Source organism: Topomyia yanbarensis, chromosome 1 (assembly GCF_030247195.1).
Source record: "Topomyia yanbarensis strain Yona2022 chromosome 1, ASM3024719v1, whole genome shotgun sequence".
Taxonomy (NCBI): Eukaryota; Metazoa; Arthropoda; class Insecta; order Diptera; family Culicidae; genus Topomyia; species Topomyia yanbarensis.
In genome coordinates this window covers 170,422,406-170,439,856 of record NC_080670.1, presented here as the reverse complement: position 1 = coordinate 170,439,856, position 17,451 = coordinate 170,422,406, and the positions used below count along the sequence as shown (strand labels likewise).

Sequence of the window (17,451 nt, the reverse complement as noted above, 5' to 3'; positions counted from 1 at the left end):
TCTTTCAAATTTTAATATTAAATAGGTTCAGTACTAATCCAAATGGATGAATCTATTGTACTGTGACACAATACTCTAAATTTGACAAGTGATAGTTCTCTTTAACTTTTGAACGTGTTGTTGTTTGAATGTTGTTAACATTCTCGAAGCATCTGAATACCTGGAAATAATGTTTGCGGAAGTTTATCCACTGTAGGACGCCCTGAGATCAAATAGTTACGTTTCTCTACTGTAGGAGAATGCATAAAAATACTAGTCAGGGAAGAAATCTATCGGTAAGTACAGTTTTGCGCATAAACCTCTGGGTACAACGACTATTTGAATGATGAAACGAACTGTTAACAGCAAGCCAAACGACAACTTTTACGAAGGTGATTTTTTATAACTACATACCGAAAACAATGGGACATTGCAATATGACGTCAGATGAATGAAAATGCTTGAAAAAATGACAGTTCAGTGAGCTTGTTTACATGGTGTTAGAATTTGAACCAAGTTTCTTGTACTGGGTGTAATCAAAAAAGTCCATGTAAACAAACTCTTTGAACTGTCAGAAAAGTGAGGTTATACATTTTCATGCAATTTTCTATAGGACCAATTTGTGAGACAAATCACAACCAGTACATAAATAGCCCAACTACCCTGTAATACACAATGCTACAATGCTAAACTTGGCGGAGCATTCATAGCTCACACCAGCACGAACTATACCAGCCAGCCAGAGTAGAAAGTGGCAAGCGCTTTACATGCAGATAAAGATACTCCTTTACCCGCACTCACCCCGCGACGACGTTGGAAAACGAAGACCTCCCCCCCCCCCCCAAATAGCTAAGCTCACACTCTGCCTATTATTATGAACGAGGGGCGACACTACGAAAGCAATATTAAAAATAGCTGATGTAAGCGAAAAATTATCTCATTTTTATTACGGTCATAAAAAAAATCAAGCAAGCAGCGACTACAAAAACCGGAATAGACCAGATCGTGCTCCTTCTCCTCCTCCTCGGGGAATGGGTGACGATGTTGGCCAGGGCGCGAAATCTTCCAAACTTTTCCCACCAGGATAGACACAGCCTGCGGGGTTTTGTGAGGAGGCTGGGAGACCTTCAAGTGGGGAATCGTAGCTGGTTGTAAACATCTTATGTATGGTAAATGGCTTTCACTCTTCGCACGGTCCCGGTTGCAATTAACGCAAAGTACGACGATGACGGCGACGACGACTTTGTGTAAAACTTGTGATCTGATTTTCCGCGCAGAGCCCACTTTAGGGTGAAATGTTGAAATGGCTTTTGTTAGGTAGGATACAAATCTCAACATTAACAATGAGGGTGGGGAGTGTATGTGCCGTCTGAGGTAATTTATTCTGTTCACTGATTCCGATACGATTCCAATTATTATTTATTTACAGCTCATGACAGAAATATTCTCGTCTCAAAGTACAGTTCACGCCCCTCTCTTTTGGTGACATTGCGAGCCCACTAGCTTCCTCTGTTTCTACAACTTAACGGGTGTTCAATAAAAAACGAGAATGATTTCAATACCATTCTTTAACTAAAGTAAAGAGCGTACATTTTTATCTCCAAGAGAATTGCTCTCCGGACTGCCTTGAAATGGTTGGTACGTTTCTTTTCGCTCGGATGCTGTCAGTTCAATCGAAACAGCAAGCACTCCGCGAGCGTGTTGTACGGTTTCACGAAACGCACGTTCATCATGAGTACAGTTCATCCCTGAGCGTAAAGCTGAAGGTCGGTAGCGGCCGTCCGGCGAAGATAATGACGAAGAAAAAGAAGGAAGTGTTGAAAAAATCGTTCGACAACAAGGACGGAACGATTTTGCGTGACGCCGACCGAAAATATCATTGCTCCCATACCTTGATTCACCGAACCCTCAAGATGGGAGACATCATCTTTCAGAAGAAGACTTGGTCCCCCGAGTACACGGACGAGCAGATAGCGATCGTGAAATCGCAATTCCGTTGGATAACGAAGAACTACAGCGGGACGTCGTTCGTGCTGGACGACGAAAGTTACTTTCCGCACTCGAAGACCCACATTCCAGGAAATGACAGCTACTATTCCAGCGATAAGTCGGCCACACCACCCGAAGTAAAATAAAAGTTTAAGCATAAATTTGAAAAAAAAAACCGTGGTACAAGCCGAGCTGTCTGCCCATCAATCAAAAAGTGTACCAGGTGGAGTGTGTTGAGAAAATTCTTATAGCGTTCTTCAAGGAGCATCATTCGGATGGGAAGCACGTTTTCTGGCCGGACAAGGTGTCTTTCCATTAAGCCAAGAAGATGCTGGAGTTTCTTAAGCAGGAACAGATACCGTATGTGCCGAAAGAAAGGATCCGATAAACTTACCCCAGTGCCGTCTCATTGAGGAATTTTTCGGCTCCCTCAGTGCCCTAGTGTGCAAAAATAATTGGCGAGTCAAGCATACAAAGCAGTTGACCACCAGGATCCGGAATTGTATTCGGAAGGTGGACGTCAGTGCCATCCAGCGCTCTTGTGAGAGCATCGCGACTAAGTTGCCTCGTACGGCTGATCAGGGCCCCTTCTCCAATATTCATTGACGTTTTTTTGGAGACATGTTTTTAATAAAAAATACTACAATCGCTCAATTTTTTTTTAGTTTTTTTAACTAAATGACTGAAAAATTCTCATTTTTTATTGAACACACATTACACGTAGATCGGCGACTGTTTCCCGGTTTCTCGATCCTTGGGTGCATCACACGCCACCAACTCGTCCGCAATCAGGTTCCAGAAGTTCCCCTCAAACCTAAGTACTTCAACGAACACGCCCCAGTCAAAATTCGCTGATATCTGGTCCCAAGACGGTTCCAGATCGCTTGGCAGTCTCTGTGGGTGTACTCAACGCAAACTCTGCAGTTCATGATAACTATCAGTCCCCATCGATCGACATCGATGATAGGCTCCTGGCTTTCACTATTGTTTTGGCCGATGATATTTGTTAGCAGGATCTCCATTAAGCTTTGCTAAAGCCTTAAGGGGATTGCGCTCTCTTGGCTTATTGAGACGACCCAAGCCCCACTCAACCCACCAAGTATTAAAATCACCAGCGATGACGGCTGTCCTTCGATCAGTAGCCATAAGCTTTTTGTTACCGTTTGGGTACTTTACCCTATGCAGCTTTGGGATGTGAGTAAGAGAGTGAGTGCAGGTTAGGTCATACTGCTGTCGCATATCAATGAGTGCTGATAGGTGAGCGACTATCTGCCATAAAATCATAATTAGTCGATAAAAAATTAGTATAGATATATATGTGTAGAATAAATAAATTAATTTGAGGATGCTAAGAAATGATTAAATGTAGCAAATTTAATATTTATTGGGATACATGATAAAAATAATTAAAATACTCCACTTTACTATTTGCGACCAACTGTCAATTTAAAAACCCTAGAACAAAATTTGTTAAACAATACACTTTAGATTACAACACAAAACACATACATGCAATTACTGGTTTACCGGAAAAGGAAGAAAATGTGAGAAGTTACGGAAAAGAGAAGAAAAGAGAGGGAATTGGTTAAGGATAGGTGGCTACTGCACACCAAAAAAATCTGAATTTTATCGTTGACGTAATTGCAAACATGACACAATTCAACAACTAGTAATTCACGAAATGACGAAACATTACCGTGTTCCATTTAATTTTACATGCTGCATATACTTTACATGCGCAATGACATAAAATTACACTTCCTACCATTCAGAACAAACGCTGTATGTGGAGTAATTTTACATGATTTACGAAATTAAACGTCATGTAAAATTAAAATCAAACGTAAAACTAAGTCATTTTTGATGCTCGTATATGTCATGGTCAGGAGACGTAAAATTACACTATTATTTCTAGGTGTGTGGGATAAGAATTTCATTGGGCTCACTTTACGAACAGACAGCCCAGCGATCAGATAGAAAGTTTAACTGAAAAGTAGTAAGTTAAGACATTAAGCTAGCATTCAGAGATCAATAGTAGGAAATCCTTACACCATCCGCCAATTTCCCTCTTAACAGGACCCATTCGGTTTCTTTTACGAAACCTTCGAGATGTGCCGCACGAGTGGAAATCCCGTGCCTTAAAAGCCCAGGAAACAATACGAGGTCAGGACCTTTCATAACGACCACGCGGGTCCAGACAACCGCTACCCTTGTGGGAAAGGTAATCGCCGCACGTGGAAAACCAAACCCACCCATCCAAACGACCAGCTCAAGGAACGCTTCATACGGTCGCTACCGAGTTCATCCGTCGAGTATCCAGCAGCATCGAGCGTGTGTTCATTCGCCGAAGCGCCTCGTATGCTCAAATAGTCGACCACCCATCCACCCAACAGGTCGAACACCGACGATACCCCGAAGGTCGGGAAATCGTCACCAGCTGCAGATCTAGTCATCGTCGGCCGGCCGCAAATACACACACACACCCATTGTAGTAATAAAATTTAAGTTGGATTGATTCGAGTCGCGTTCTTGTCGTTCTGATTGGTGTCCCTATAGCCGACCTTGAGAGTCCCGTCTCTCACGCTCGAGCTTGCCTGTGCAAAAGAGGCCGTTGAGAGCCCAACCCAGACGGTCCCCGTGGCTTGACCAGGGACTAGGGGTTTTGTCGAAGTCCGTCTGACCAAGTAGTAACATTTTTTAGCATCTGATTGAACTATAGTCTATAGTCCGTCGTGGAAATGAATTACAGCTATGAAGACTCCGTTAATATTGGTGATCACGAAGTATTCCTCTGCACAATACACTACCTTTTGAAAAGGGTATCTTCCGACCGTTCATATTGCCGCTGTTTTTTCCTTTATCTGTACCCCGGTTCGAATATCCGGGTGGGATTCGGTATGGCTCCGAAATGATAGTTACATCGCTCTTCGATTCCTACACGAACTGCCCCAGCTATTGCGGTCCCATGACACAGTGGATGAGGTTTATTTCCGTTACCTCTACTGTGATTTAGCAGCCGCCGCCTGCTTGAAAGACGGACATCTTGAGACCTCGTGTCAGGTGAGCTTTGGTTTTCTTGTTGGCCCAGATTAGGCCCTGTGGTGGCTTTCTGCAGTCTTGTCTTCAACGGCGCTTAGTTGAATATACGTCGGTGTCACGGATGTCCTGGAGTTTTTTAAAAGCTTACATCTCCCTCTTCGGTGTGACGTATGGTGTGGTTACTACCCTGTGTGAATTGCCTTTCACCTCGTTGATAACCCCTACTGCTGTATTGATGGTTATCTTCGGTGCTACCAAAGCAATCCTAGCAACCAAAAAATTCAATCTCCGCCATTCCTGCTCCCTGCTTCGCTACTCCCTAACGGTCAATCCAAGGGGTCTTCGGATCCTAGTCTCTATATGTTCGACTTCTTTGTACACGTTATTGGTTTTGTCGACGAAAGCGTAAAGCTTTTCCATCATCTTCTTTGCCTCTTCTACCTAGTGTAACTAATTTCGACAACACGCAGTGCTGCTGCTGTAGCCTAGCTGTAGGTACTCGCTGAGGCCTCCAAGTTCAACGCTGGTAATTCCACGCCTATAAAAGATTGCAACAGCCGAGGCTACACGACTATCTCAATGTGTGTGACACCAATTCCGCATATGGCTGGGATTTTTTCACGTGGAGTTGAGAGAGAGAGAGAGAATGGGCATATGATCGGATGACCATTCCGACGTACGAGCGACATACGTCTGAAGCGAAACTTGTTCACCAGCTTCATTCGGTTCGCCTTTGAGCTCAGCGCAGTATTGAAGATAAGATACCCACCAGAAGACATCTATTACTGCATCTTATTCCTCCAACGTTCGGTATTTTTGTACCGCGGTAAGTACCCGACGCTTGCTTACGGGAATAAAACACGGACGATAACAAATCAAACAGACTACATCTATCAAAACCGCATCCATCACACATTGACAGCTATGCGCCGAACGTTATACTAACTAATACACCGCGATAGGGTCGTCCGCAACATTTTCCCTCTTAACCTTCCGGAAGTCGCGCTAGTGCACGCTACACTGAACATCTAGCGAAATCGTCTTAGCGCACCAGCGGTTGCTCGTCCAGTGGGCCATTTGCGCGACTTCCGGAGGGTTAACAAAGGTGGTATGGATGAAACCTGTTCGGCGGTCTTCGGGTTCGTGAAGAATGTCTAAGCAGCTTTACCGCTGATTCGACTTCGATGGCGGATTCGATTTCGGTCGATGTTGACGGGAAACCCGAGACATCGTGCTATGGTGTAGACGATGCAAGGGCTGGCGCTGAACCTAGCAAAGTATGCTCGGAACTAGAGACGATAATGCACATCCACTCGAAACTATTGATGATCCCGGCGTGCCAGAAGCTTGACTTGATAGATATTAGGCACCTAATAGAATCTCGAGCAGTAACGACTACTGCCAAGAGGTGGCTTGATTGGAAGGTTGCTTCGGTGTCCTGTCAACAGCTAGATGACTCCAGAGCTGGTGGATATGGAAACGCAGCATTCGGCGATCATCGACCCACACGTTATATATTACGTCTTCAATCTTCTCGACGACTGCACCAGTTCTACCCGTTACTGCCATAAAGCTAAGCGTAAACGGTATCGTTCCGGCTGAAGACCTCGGTTGTGTGTAGGTGTCAGACAGTGCCAATAAAATTCGTATCATTGCGGGACGCAGTAGCTAGAGACAGGTGCTTATTTTGCGACCAAATATGACCTCGGATGGCGACTTCTGGTCTGGCAGAGTCCGGTTGAGCGTACTTCGGCACGTTAACAGAAATATGTCTAGCGCTTGCTGTATCGATCCTCTCCTCTCTCAATTTTTCAGCTGCCTTTTTTGAATGTGTTAACAAATCGTTCTACTTGGCCATTTGATTGTGGATTAAACTGAACCGTTGTGAGGTGTTCGATGCAGTTTGAAATGCAGAAATCGGCGAAGGCGGCACTCATGAATCGGGTTCTGTTGTCGCTGACGAGTGTAACAGGCATACCCAGCCGAACAAACAAACCATCAGGAACGTCGCTGGTTGCCGCCGAGGTTACACGGGGCGTTTAGATGATCCCTGGTCACTTGGAGAAGAAGTCGAGGGCGATTAGGTAATACTCCCGATTCGGCCGGCATAATCCACGTGGATGCGCTGCCACGGAGCGGTCTGTTTGGGCCACGGCACAGGTGAAGAGTAAGGTGATGACCTGGCTGCGGCAGCACAATGTTGGCTGTCTCGACGAAATTAACGATGTCAGTATCCAAACTGGGCCAATGCCCTCTGATCGCTGATGGATCTAGCTCGCCTATCTGTTTCTTCAGGTTCTCTGCTCCCTGGCGTGTCCAATACTCTTTTCGCCAAGAGAGTATTGCGATCACTCTTCCGTGTCTTCTCAGCCTAGGCCGTTGTGCGTTCCGCTGCTTCCTTCTGAGCTTTTTCAACTGATTCAACTTTCATCAAGAGCGGCAGATGTCATGTGACAACTAGTGCCGCGAACCTTTGTGTACGTACACCGTGTATGCACATTGAATTCGACTGTGTGGGCGAGACTATGCATGTATTTTTGGACGAATTATACCCAGAAAAAAATTTGTTTTTGGAAAGCGATGGCTGAAATCCTATTTTATTAGCTGGAGCTCCCCACTGTTCTTTATATTAGACTCTTCATCTTGACAATTCCGTAAAGGCGAACTGGACTGCAATGTATTCCATTCGGTCTTCAGATCATCTCATTCCTCCTGCTGGTGCCGGAACTTACGCTTTGTTTCCCAATATAATGCAATTGTCAAAAAACACAAATGAACACAATTAGAATAAATACTGCATAGATTTTGTTGACATTTTCGGCAAATTTATGACTAAAAAAAACGAAAGCAATGAAATTGAAAAACGGATAGGTATTCTGAAACGAAGCAGTTATAAACTTAAAACGGAAAACTAGGAATAGGCAGGCTCATATGGACATGATCGAAAGGAACTGTGAAGAATCTTTTGCCTTTTGCTGGTAGGAGTTGGGCTCCTCTTTGTTTATTTTCTTTTTCGATTATTAGAGAAAACATAAAACTTTCCAGCATTGTTTTAGAAGATATCGAAAGACTAATTTTGGCAAACATTCGGCTATAAGTTAAGAAGGTTAAGTAAAAAAGGTCGAGTTATTAACAGAAGAGACAGTAAACAAAAAGAGGCTATCATTTGCACTTAGGGCCTTTTGACATGTTTGTCTAGATTAAAATTGTTGTGATATTGGAGCGGCGTCATCTCCGGTCACCACCAGGGTGGCCAGACCTACCGATTTATCGGTAGTCCTTCCGATTTTGGTCTTCCCTACCGATTCACAGACGACCAAGGCAAAACTACTGATAGTTTCTTATCCCTACCGAAAACTACCGATTTTTATTGATTTTGGACACATCCTACTCAACATTCATTTTTTGGGTTGGATTTGGTCTGAGATCTGTGTTTTCAGTATTTTACAATTCTATGTCAACACTACGTTTTTGGGACAACAACCCGGCCTACCGATAACTACCGATAAACTTTTAGTGACCCTACCGATATTAAGGAATTCTACCTGCGAAGGCGTCTGTCACACTGACGGTTGTCAGTTGGAGAGTCTATGAAGTTGAGTGGTGACAAGAGGTCCTGCCAACACCTCCCTCCTTTAGTAAAGGTGATACGGTTTATACCTCACTGGCGATCTTCGAAGTCTGGAAGACTGGCGAGTATGAATCGATTCTTGCTGTGGGTTGTTACGAGGTGTACGTTTGCATCAACGTTCTCCATAAGTTCGGTCGACAACCGTACAAGAGGTTAGCTAGTGGCACTTGTGGACTTTTCACTGCTTCTGCTGTTTGTTCCTCATGCTCAACTTCTTACTGAGTCTTCATTTGGTTGCAGTGTGATCTGATGAGATCATGTTTCGATAGCAGCCAGATGTTATACATAACACTACCTTATCGCTCGATCACTGTTCCTGATTACCAGCTCTACTTATTGTTCCGACAAACCTTGATTCAGACCAGATCTTGGAAGTTGTAGTTCCTATTTTATTTAGTGGACTTGGTGATTTTTCTCGGTGAAAATTTTCACCGTGAAAAATCATCAAGTCTACGAAATAAATATATTGCGGTGTCCATAAAAACTTATAAGTTGTAGTTCCGTTCCTTGGCTCCGTGCTTCCAGTTGAACTGTTTTTCTTGACCAGAATTCTGGATCTTGTGCGATGGAGTTGGCGGATGTAATAATTCTGACGATGTGCGCACTGGTCTACCAAAGACATGTTCAGCGGGAGATTTTCCACCAGGTGCATTGTGACACGGCGTTGAACGATAGCAGAGAAGAAAGGTGTCGATTGCAGCATCGAGAGTTTCCCGCCCTGCGGTGATCTTTTTGATGGACCTTTTAAACGTGTCGACAAATCTCTCCGCCAATCCGTTTGACTGCGAATGAAAAGGTGCAGTTTTTAGGTGGGTGATACCGTTGCTATCGCAGACAGTTTCGAACTGGACACTAGTTAACTGAGGCCCGTTGTCCGTAACAAGCGTTTACGGCTGCCTGTGTCGGGCGAAGATTCCTCGAAGAATGCGCAACGTTGCTGTTGTGGTAATATCCTTGGTGCGCACGACTCCTGGCCATTTCGAGTACGAATCAACCAGATAATACTGCCTATCGATTGGCCCTGCGTAGTCGAGGTGCAGTCGCTGCAATGGTTTTTCCGGCGCTGGCCAGGACTGGCACATTCGTTACAGGATCGGACGAGTTTTGCAACGTCATCATCTATGTTCGGCCAATAAACGTACTGCCGTGAAATCGACCGCATGCGCTCGACTCCCGGGTGACCCGTATGTAATTGATGGAGTACGCGTCTTCTGGAACAGGGTGGCACTACCAATGTCTCACCATACATGAGACGTCCAGCCACTACGGACAGTCCATCCCGTCGCAGATAGAATTGCTGTACTTCACGATCAGAAATACTTGCTGTTGTATGTCATCTGATTTCGTTCTGCTCTTGATCTCGTTAAACGAAAGCGGAAAAGCCTGTAATCACTCGTTAAGGTTCAACTGAGAAAGCACGAAAAAGCGGCCATCTTGGAAAACGAAAAAAGCAGTTTTTTCCCACACTGTTGGAAAAATCTTCATGAAAATCAATCATTAGTACTATACCAATGCCTCGAATACATTGATTCATTTTCATGAAGATTTTTCCAACGGTGTGAGAAAAAACTGCTTTTTTCGTTTTCCAACATGGCCGCTTTTCCAAGCTTTCTCAGTTGAACCTTAATAATGATCCATATACTTTGTTCCAGTTCGAGAGTGGCAATTACAAATTCCTCCTGTGGCCGCACGTGACGATTCATTAGGCGTGATAGTACGTCAGCATGGCCAAAACTATCCGTGTGCACGTAGCGGATGGTAAAATCGTATAGCAGTAGCGTTATGGCCCATCGCTGCAGACGGTTGGCTGTGTAGACGAGGATGCCCTTTTTTGATCCGAAGATTGCTAAAAGCGGTTTGTGATCGGTCTCCAGAGTTAACCGACGACCGAAGATCATCCTATGGAATCGCGTCACTGCAAATACCAGCGCTTATCCTTCCTTCTCGATGTGACTGTAGTTGCTTTCAGAAGCTGTCAGGCCACGTGACAAATGGCCTTTACGGATCCATCGGGAAACTTATGTGCGATACGGGCGACCAGCCCGATGTTTGACGCATCTGCCGACACAATGATTTCCAATTTGGGGCTGTAGTGCGTCAGCAACAAACGGTGATTGGAGAAATTCACGGAATCGATCGAATAATTTCTGACACTCTGGCGACCACACGAACTTTCTACCAGCTTTGAGCAATTGATCCATGGGCCGTAATAGTTCACAGCACCTAGGTACGCGCGCAATGTTGAGATGTCGTGCGGAGGCGGTATGTTGACAATCGCTGCCAGTTTCTCTGGATCCGGTCGTATACCGTTAGCATCGAGAATTCGACCCAGGTACTTAACCTGGCGCATATTGAAGGATCATTTTTCGATGCGCACAGTGAAGCCGTAATCTCGCAAGCGTTCGAGAACAAGCTGCAGGTTGTGTTGATGTTCCTCTTCCGTACGGCCTCCCACCAAAATGTCATCCAAATAATCAGTAGTGCACTCAAGTCCAGCAAGCATTGTGTCCATCAACTGTTTAAAGACACCCGGTGCTGCTTTAATACCGGGTGACAGCCGGGTAAACTGAAATAGGCCTCGGTGTGTGTTGATGATGAGAAGCGGTGGGCTGCCTTCGTCCACTTGTACTTGAAGGTACGCATCGGATAAATCGATGTGACTGAAAATCCGACAGTCTGCCATCTTGGTAAAAATGTCTTCCGGTAGGGGCAGAGGGTAATTGTTCGGTTCAAGTACCGCATTTAGACCAGTCGAAAAATCCGCACAGATCCGAACAGATTCATTGGGTTTTCGCACGACGACAATAGGTGCGGCCCAGTCGACCTTCTTTATACTCCCAAAGCTTTCCAACTGGTTTAGTTTGTCTTCTACGACGCTCTTCATACTGTAGGCAACCGGTCGTTTTGGACGAAACACTGGTTTGGGGTTTCCCTTTAGCATGAGCTGCACTGTAGTCTTGTTACACAGACCCATTTGGTGAATAAAAACATTGGGAAACCGATCCTGTAGTTCTGCCACACCTTACGTCTTTGGAGTGCCGATGTGATTGCTGAATGACGTAATTGGCTGATTCCACAAATTAAACAGGTCCATCATGTCAATTCCTAAAATTTTGAGGTTGACATTTGGAGCAGCGACAAAAAACTCACCCTCTCTGGTGACGTCAGACGAGAATCAGCGGCTCCCCAGATGCCGTTTTGGCCTGGCAAAATGCGGGTTTAACCAGCGGACGACCGATCCGAATCCACGACTTATGCGAGATGATGGATATATCGCACCACCAACGAATTTGGGACCATTCATAAATTACGTAACGCAAAAATTGCCCAAAATTGACTCCCTCCTCCCCCCATGTAACAAATTGTCACAAATTTCTTTATCCCCCCCTCCCCTAATACGTAACGAATTTCTTGAAAAAAAAAATTTTTCCTGGGGGAAAACATGTTACGTAACGATCTAGCTTACTCCCCCTCCCCCCTGTGTCACAATATGTAACAACTTGTCGAACCACCTCCCCCCCCTAAAAGCGTTACGTAATTTATGAATGGTCCCTTTCCGACCTTGGCTGACTTTCTGTCACTGTTTTTGCTGACTACTCACGTTGCTTCTTTTTCTTCGTCGGCAGCTTTTTGAAAGATGTGCAAAAGTGGTCGCGAAATCGGCAGTCCTTTTTGAAATGCATTCCGCCGCACGACCAGCAAGGAGTCCGTGGCCGCTCACGATCGCTGCTAGCACCGATTGATTGGTGCGTTTGATTCGATGAAGGCTTGTGTGTCACATAATTAACTGTGGACGGGTGCTCCGCCAGCACGGTATCCTGCTTTAAGTTCACAAGGTTGTTGCACTGCTCAACGACTTGCTGAAGGGTAAGATCTGCTGTTTCGTTCAGTTTATTGATGAGCCGCATCCGGATCTCTGCCTCCTTGTTTGATTTGAGACCGCAGATGTAAATGAGGCATTTAAACTGCTCCTCTGTCAGCTCCGAAAGTTTGAAGTCAACACAGGATTTGTTTACCTTGCACGAGTAGGCAAGATAATCTTCATCATCCTCCTTGGTTGTCTATAGGCAATTGTAACGCCGGCGAAAAGTAGACACTGTGGCTCCATACAGCTTTCAACTTTCGACGGTTTCGACAAAGGTCCACTCACGAGCAAGTTTTGGTAGAATGAAGCTGTTGTAACGCTCGTGGTCTTGTGGGCTCATTTTTCGTAGCAAAAGTCGTAGCTTTGCAGCGTCATCCAGTTTTCCGGCGACTTTGCAAAAAGATCAGTATAGCGGGAAAACCATGCGTCGAACGTGTGCCCATTGTCTTTGTCATATATGAATTCCACCATATTGCTGGAAAGGGAATCCAATATAACCTCATAACGAGACAAGTTCTTGATGACTTCCTGCGTGGCGGTCGACTGCTGTGACATTTTGTCATAAGTGCCTGCTGGTTGGTGAGGATGCTTACAACCACTTCCGAAAGACTGGTCTGCTGCAGCAGCTGGTTCCCAGCACCTGGTACAGGAACTGATCCTCCGTTGGTTGCCATATGCAAAATTTTCCGTTCTTGACTGATTCGTTGAACTGCTTACTATCTGGATGATTCCCGGTACGAATTTTACAACCGAATCGTCGCCACTGTTGTGATATTGGAGCGGTGTATTTATGACGAGACGCAAATGATAATATATAAAATACTTTATTAATTTAACAAATATAAAATGCTTCGAGCAACTTCCGTTGCATGCTTGCACTCGCAACTAAAGTATTGATGAAAGCATCTCCGGTCACTACTACCTGCGACGGCGTCTGTCACACTGACGGCTGTCAGTTGAAGAGTCTATATATGAAGTTGAGTGGTGACAAGAGGCCCTGCCAACAATAATAATATCGTCTATTCGCCCAAATAAACGTACCACAGAACATTTTATAAATAGCACGTACCTACTTTAAGGCAAGCGTTGAAAATAACAAAGTACCATCCAGTAACAAACACATTATTACGCGCTATCATTTTAAATTTTTGTTTTCAGCGTTTTCTGGTTGCTTCAATCGTAGCTTTATGACGTATGTATGTATAGACAAACTATAACATTATTATTGGTTGATTTAATAACAGATGTCATGAATAGCAATAGCATAAGGTTTAATTGAACAGAAAAATAGTTAATTTTCAGCATGTTTTGCTGTTAAATTAACTAGAAATGGAGCTTGAAATTTAATTATAAATATTGTTGTGTAAACAATCCATTTTTCGTCCCCGGGCAATAAATTTTCGAGTTGTTGACCCGCACAGAACAAGCGGTCAAACAATTGATGAAGCATTGCATTGTTTACCAGTGTCCGCAGCAACCGACAATTAAACCAAATAGAAATATATTTGTATTGGGTTATCTTATCTTAAGGCGATGGCGGTAGTGTAGAATACGAAATCTCAGTAGGCATATTTTAAAGATCAGATATCCAATGTAGGTCTAAAATAGTTCGACAAAATTTTCATCATTTCTATTAAACTATGCCAGCGCCCCTTCATCTGTTCGATGTCCCCAGGTTTTCATACAAAGCCCAGATCCGCTCCTGGCTATCCGAAAACACCAGGCTCAGCAAAGCGGCGCTGCTTGACAGGTTCCACTTCCTCCTCCAGTAGCATAACGCGAACCGAAGTGAGCTGTTCAACGAATAGTTATAAATTATGAAAGTTAATTTTCTTTCGCATATTATTCTGTCCCTTCATACATAGCTTTCAAACATACGCACACACACAGAGACACAGAACCGATCTACAACTAACCACCCGTAGCTTTTAGTCGAAGGAAGCTACGAACTACTATTTCCACATTTAAATTTCTTCCACCTTCCGGCAGTTGCAACATTTAGTCAGTGTTCCATATAAATATGTGTAGATAGATAGATCCCGCACCCGCATACTCTGAGCTCCGAGCAAAAGCCAACAGAAGCGCCGGACCGAGCGCTCCCGAGCAGCATCAGGGCTACAATGAGCGCTAATTTTAATTATTTTAATTTCTCGGAAGCCAACTGATGTGGAGGTATGTGCGGATCCCAGGATTTGCCAGCATGCAAAGCAAGCAGCCCAAGCAAAATTAGCCATTTGTTGGAAATTCCACAGAAATGATCGTCAAGCGTGGCCAATGCAATGGTCATAAATGGGACGATTGTTTAATCAAATTACGGAAAAGTAATCCGCTAATTTTGGATCCTGAAGGAACATTAGGGCATTAGTCCTGGGCTTCTTAGAATTGGGTTTGGAGCAAAAAAAAGGAACGCACTCGTCCATCATTTGAAGTTTGCACCCTATCAAAGGGGCTGTGCGATGTCAGGAAAAACGGAAAAAAGCATAATCACATTGCGAAAATAATCAAATTTTACCTTCTTTCTGGTTACTCATACGACGAAACGGAGGTCCATGGCCTTTTGCCAGCCACAGTTGTAATTTTATTACTCATAGCCGGTGATACATCTTTTGAACATCTATCGTCACGGATGCGAAAATGTTCCCTAAATTGGGGTTTTCTCTCAATTTTGGGTCTTTTTCGGGTTGATGCGGACTGAGATAGGTTCTAACCCCAATAATGTCAAAATGTATTAACTGGGTTAGTTTAGAACTTGACTCAGATCCGGGATCAAGCGAAAACAGTGTAAGATAAATATAGGGAAATCGCGTTAAAAGTAATGTAAAGCACGGCAAAAATCACAGCTCATTGCTGGATTTTTATGCTAAATTAAATTTAAGTTGTATATACTTAGTTTTGGCTACAGACACTTTATATAACAGACTAGCGAAGAGAAAAACAGTAAAACTAGCAACCATGATTGTAAACTGGCATCACGGAAGCTCCCATAAGCTTTGCATGGGCTTCCTCTTGTACTTCCCCTCTCAAAACCCTCATACTCGTTTGGCTGCACTTTTTGAGTCCGTTTGGCTGCATTTTTTGACACTTCGCTAGTCTGTGTATAAAGTGTCTGTAGTTTTGGCCTTAAAAGATCTTTGTTGAACGGAGAAGTTTGTCTAACTCAAGTATCTCTCTTCGTTCTTGACAACAATACTTAATGCAAGTGAAAGGCAAAACCATGGATACTAGGCAGTAGGGTGGCTTCCGGTTCACTGGTTCCCCGACGGCCCAAAACTGGTGATTTGCTACGATCGATGCTACTCGGCGTAGTCCTCAACGGTGGAAGTAGCCTACCGCGGTGGAGAATTCCCGACGAAAGAATGTCTCCCGAAACCGTTATTCTTGCTTCGAAGTTGCCCGGTAGAGATCCGAGGTCGGTTCAACGATACCGGATGGAGGATTGCTTCCGGGTGACCCGAGGACTCAAGCCGGTGATTTGCTACGTACTACTCGGAATAGTTCTCGGCGGAGAATTTTTCCTACTCTAACGTGGAGTTTTCTGACAGTGGAATTAATCGATGGTCCGTAAGATTTCACACGGAACACTGATTGGACGAACGACCGCGATATCAAAAAAGGTGGTTCCAAAAAGAAATTCTATCGCGGAAAGTGTGTAAATCCGAATCTCATCGGGAATCACCCAACAAGCAATCCTTACCGATTTAACCGCAAGCCCAACTTACCTCCAAGAGATTCAGCAATCAAATAGGCCTTGTCAGTGGGAGCGCGCTAACATGAGACACTACATATATAGACTGACGATTACTGGCCTCGTGCGTTACCAGTGCGTTACGCGAATAGTCGTGCTGGCGGCAACCCTCACAGAAATAATGCAAGTTTCAAGCTTGCTTGATTCGCTTCAAAGTTGGTCTTGGAGCCTTGGACGGTGGCTCTAAACGTGAAAAAAGAGTGCACGTTTCACGCTCTCCACGCATGCCAGAGAAAGCCTTCCTTAGTAAGAACTGTGGTGTTATCAACGTTATGGTACTCTTGAAGATCTTCTTAAAACTTAGAATGCAACTGTAGTGTGCTATAAAACTGTAACTGCTACTTGGGTTTTCCAACCTCGAAGTTCCAATTTCCAAATACTGAATTAGATATATTTTTTATGAAGGCGTACCCCCTTTATCACCGGGCTGAAATCGCCTATGGAAAGCATGTAGACTGGTCGTGCTCCGAGTATTGTTGCGTCATGCTTCAATGAATGGACCCATTTCAGGCCAAGGAAGATCACCTTTGGTTCCGGTTTTTGAATGCACTGGAAAACTGTTAGCTCCCCTTATATATCCCTTATAAATATCGTCGTTTATCGTTTTTATAAAAATATAAATAAGGGGCATATAGGGGAGATCGCAATTTGCCAGCATATCCCAAACTGGGACATTGGGTGGTCTACCTCGTGCTTAAAGGGAATCCTTTAACTGAGACCTGGCGTCACAATATCCGGATCACGCCCAGACAACGTGCTCGATGTCGCAATAACCCTCATCACAAGTACACATACTACTCACTCCAAGCCCAATACGGCACAAATGTGCATCCAACGTATAGTGGTTGGACATGAGCCGGGACATTACTCGAATGCAATGAAGAAGCCGAGACTTCGTTGATACATTCGGGATAATATAATGTTGCCATCGTTCAAGTTCCCCATTGCTCCACGAAATTTGTCAACTGTTGAATGTCCTCTGACGACAGATACTGAAAAATTTGCTGGAGCTAATTGGACCACCTGATGCACCTACTTTCGCTTAAGAGTCGGTCTTTTCATTACCCGGAATAGACCAATGAAAGGGGATCTAAACGAATGTAATCTGGTAAGAATTTTCAGATAACGTACACGTATCTTCCCCAAAAAATACGGGAATTGCTTTTTAGGCTTCGTCGCACGAAAAACTTCGATGGAGCTGAA

General features: G+C 44.3%; 2 protein-coding genes across 2 annotated transcripts in view; one reads left to right on the top strand and one right to left on the bottom strand.

Annotated features, from left to right (window-relative positions):
* Positions 1-17,451, top strand: part of LOC131681153 (uncharacterized) — a 1,013,105-nt gene that overhangs the window by 854,697 nt on the left and 140,957 nt on the right. The window lies entirely within an intron of this gene.
* Positions 10,998-11,612, bottom strand: LOC131676085 (uncharacterized protein K02A2.6-like). The gene has a single exon (XM_058955214.1). It carries the CDS (start codon positions 11,610-11,612, stop codon positions 10,998-11,000), a length of 615 nt encoding a protein of 204 aa, XP_058811197.1.

What these genes read in the sequence shown, in the direction of transcription:
- LOC131676085 (XM_058955214.1), bottom strand. Translation starts at nt 11,612, where the DNA reads ATGGGTCTGTGTAACAAGACTACAGTGCAGCTCATGCTAAAGGGAAAC.